We start from the raw sequence: 1,825 nt of genomic DNA, 5'->3' as shown, positions 1-1,825 counted from the left end.
AAGTAAAAAAAAAAAAAAATGCAGCAAAACAGTTCAAACTGTTAAAGATTCACATCAGTAATAAATTCATTCAAATACTCATGAATAGAGCACACAAGTAAATTAGATCTGAAAACAAAAAAGCACAAAAGTAAAGGTAAAGCTAAACTTATGTGGATGCCTTCGGCCTCAACCAACTACACCAGAATACAATTAAAAAAGTGATTGTCAAGAAGCTAGTGTACCAGTATGGTCATATTGCATACATCAGCAGCGTTTAATCCATAACATCTTTTAGTTGCGGAAACTAAAAGATGGATGGACTTACACTATATAGGAGGTGATGAATAAAAATTATATATGACACATCAAGTGAAGTTGATAGAGTGAAGTTGATAGATGAACAAACTTACTTCCTTAAAGCAGCATATGCTTCAGCCTTTTCGAGGGGATATCCAGAAGAATAGAATGCAATCAAACAATCACATATTGGCCAGCTGAAATATGAACATATTTAAACTTCAGTATTTTTAAGGCATGACCCTAAATTCTAAACACCCACAAGGTTGACAACAATAAAATAGTTCAGCTATAACTTGGATGTTTCCAAATTCCAAGTGTAAATACAATTCATGCTGTCGCAGCATAACCAGCTGAATCCTAAGCTTATGGTCGAAATGAGAGTTAAAATGTTTCAGTTGGCTCTCTAGAGCAACACTATTACATCATTCTCCACCCGTCTCAACTCTCGAGCACAAGAAATATCAGATACGTTGACAAACGATATGACAAACGTTTTCATATACGGCAGAAAAATAAATAAAAAATCTGTTGCTTGCCCCTCCCTTCCCCGGGGCCCAAAAGAAGGAAAAAAAAGGCCAAAAAAGAGAACATTTTCTCCATGTATAACTTTTCGTATGGATGGATGCAAGGCAACGGAACGTAACACAGTGGACAAAAAATTAAAAAGAAAAAATTCCTTTGATGCGTTGGAATAAAAGAAGGTACATGATTTGCATACGTGTAACTTACGGAAGTAAAGAAGAACAGCGAATACTATTTTAAATGTAAAAGTGCAAACAAATTTCCGTTCTAAGACACTCAGATTTACCATACCTCTCTATTGGTTCTTCAAGAATCACCTTGTCCCCGAAATGTATAACCTAAAATACAGAGAAAAAATCCAAAATAATGTAGAATAAAACTCCAAAAAAAGAGAATAGTGCTCAACTGATATTTTTAAATTTTCAGCCAATAAAATACGAACAAATATCGAAAACAATAACAAAAAGGTAACATAAGAAAAGGCGAAATTCAAAAGAAAACTAGAAAAGCATCACCTATTACACATTTTTTGTGCATTAAAAGAAATCAAACAATCCAAACTTTGCTGTTTCCAAATTGAATAACAAGCCAAAAATGAGAACTGGAAAACACGAACCTCGAATTCACCAAATGCGTGTAATCTATCAAAAATCTGCCCCATAGGTGCCGATAAAACCTGCAAATGCATGATCCGAAAATGAGAAATGGAAAACGGAGACACACCGCAGAAAATCTCGCACATTCTTCCGACGAGTCTCCGTTACAGAACATCGGGAAAAAAAATCCAAAACCAGAAGACGAAAATAGAAAAGTAACGGCGAAAAAGAGGGAACCTCGAAGCCACATTTCACCTTCTTTTCCATCACGCAGACGCCAACTGTGATCTTCTTCTCCGACTCCGCCATAGCTCACCGAAACAGAAATTCTTCTGCTCCTTCAACCTCACGCTCTTTGTGATTTCAGTATTTCACTCTTCTTCGCAATTTTTCTTTTCTCTTTTTTTTTTACTTATATTTTTTTT

General features: G+C 35.3%; 1 protein-coding gene across 2 annotated transcripts in view; it reads right to left on the bottom strand.

Moving 5' to 3' along the window:
- LOC110268558 (inositol hexakisphosphate and diphosphoinositol-pentakisphosphate kinase VIP2-like) overlaps window positions 1-1,819 on the bottom strand; it is a 6,328-nt gene extending 4,509 nt beyond the window's left edge. The window contains exons 1-4 of one of the 2 annotated variants that reach the window (XM_021114975.1): window positions 1,638-1,819; window positions 1,421-1,480; window positions 1,096-1,142; window positions 393-476 (exon numbers count right to left, since the gene is read on the bottom strand). In XM_021114975.1, coding sequence (XP_020970634.1) covers window positions 393-476; window positions 1,096-1,142; window positions 1,421-1,480; window positions 1,638-1,709 — 263 coding nt within the window. In that variant the 5' untranslated portion in view covers window positions 1,710-1,819. The remainder of the gene's footprint in view (window positions 1-392; window positions 477-1,095; window positions 1,143-1,420; window positions 1,481-1,637) is intronic. The other variant, XM_021114976.1, reaches the window with a different exon arrangement.

This window comes from Arachis ipaensis, chromosome B10 (genome assembly GCF_000816755.2).
Source record: "Arachis ipaensis cultivar K30076 chromosome B10, Araip1.1, whole genome shotgun sequence".
NCBI classification, from domain to species: Eukaryota; Viridiplantae; Streptophyta; class Magnoliopsida; order Fabales; family Fabaceae; genus Arachis; species Arachis ipaensis.
The sequence above is the reverse complement of the archived record's forward strand: the minus strand, read 5'-3'. Positions and strand labels throughout refer to the sequence as shown.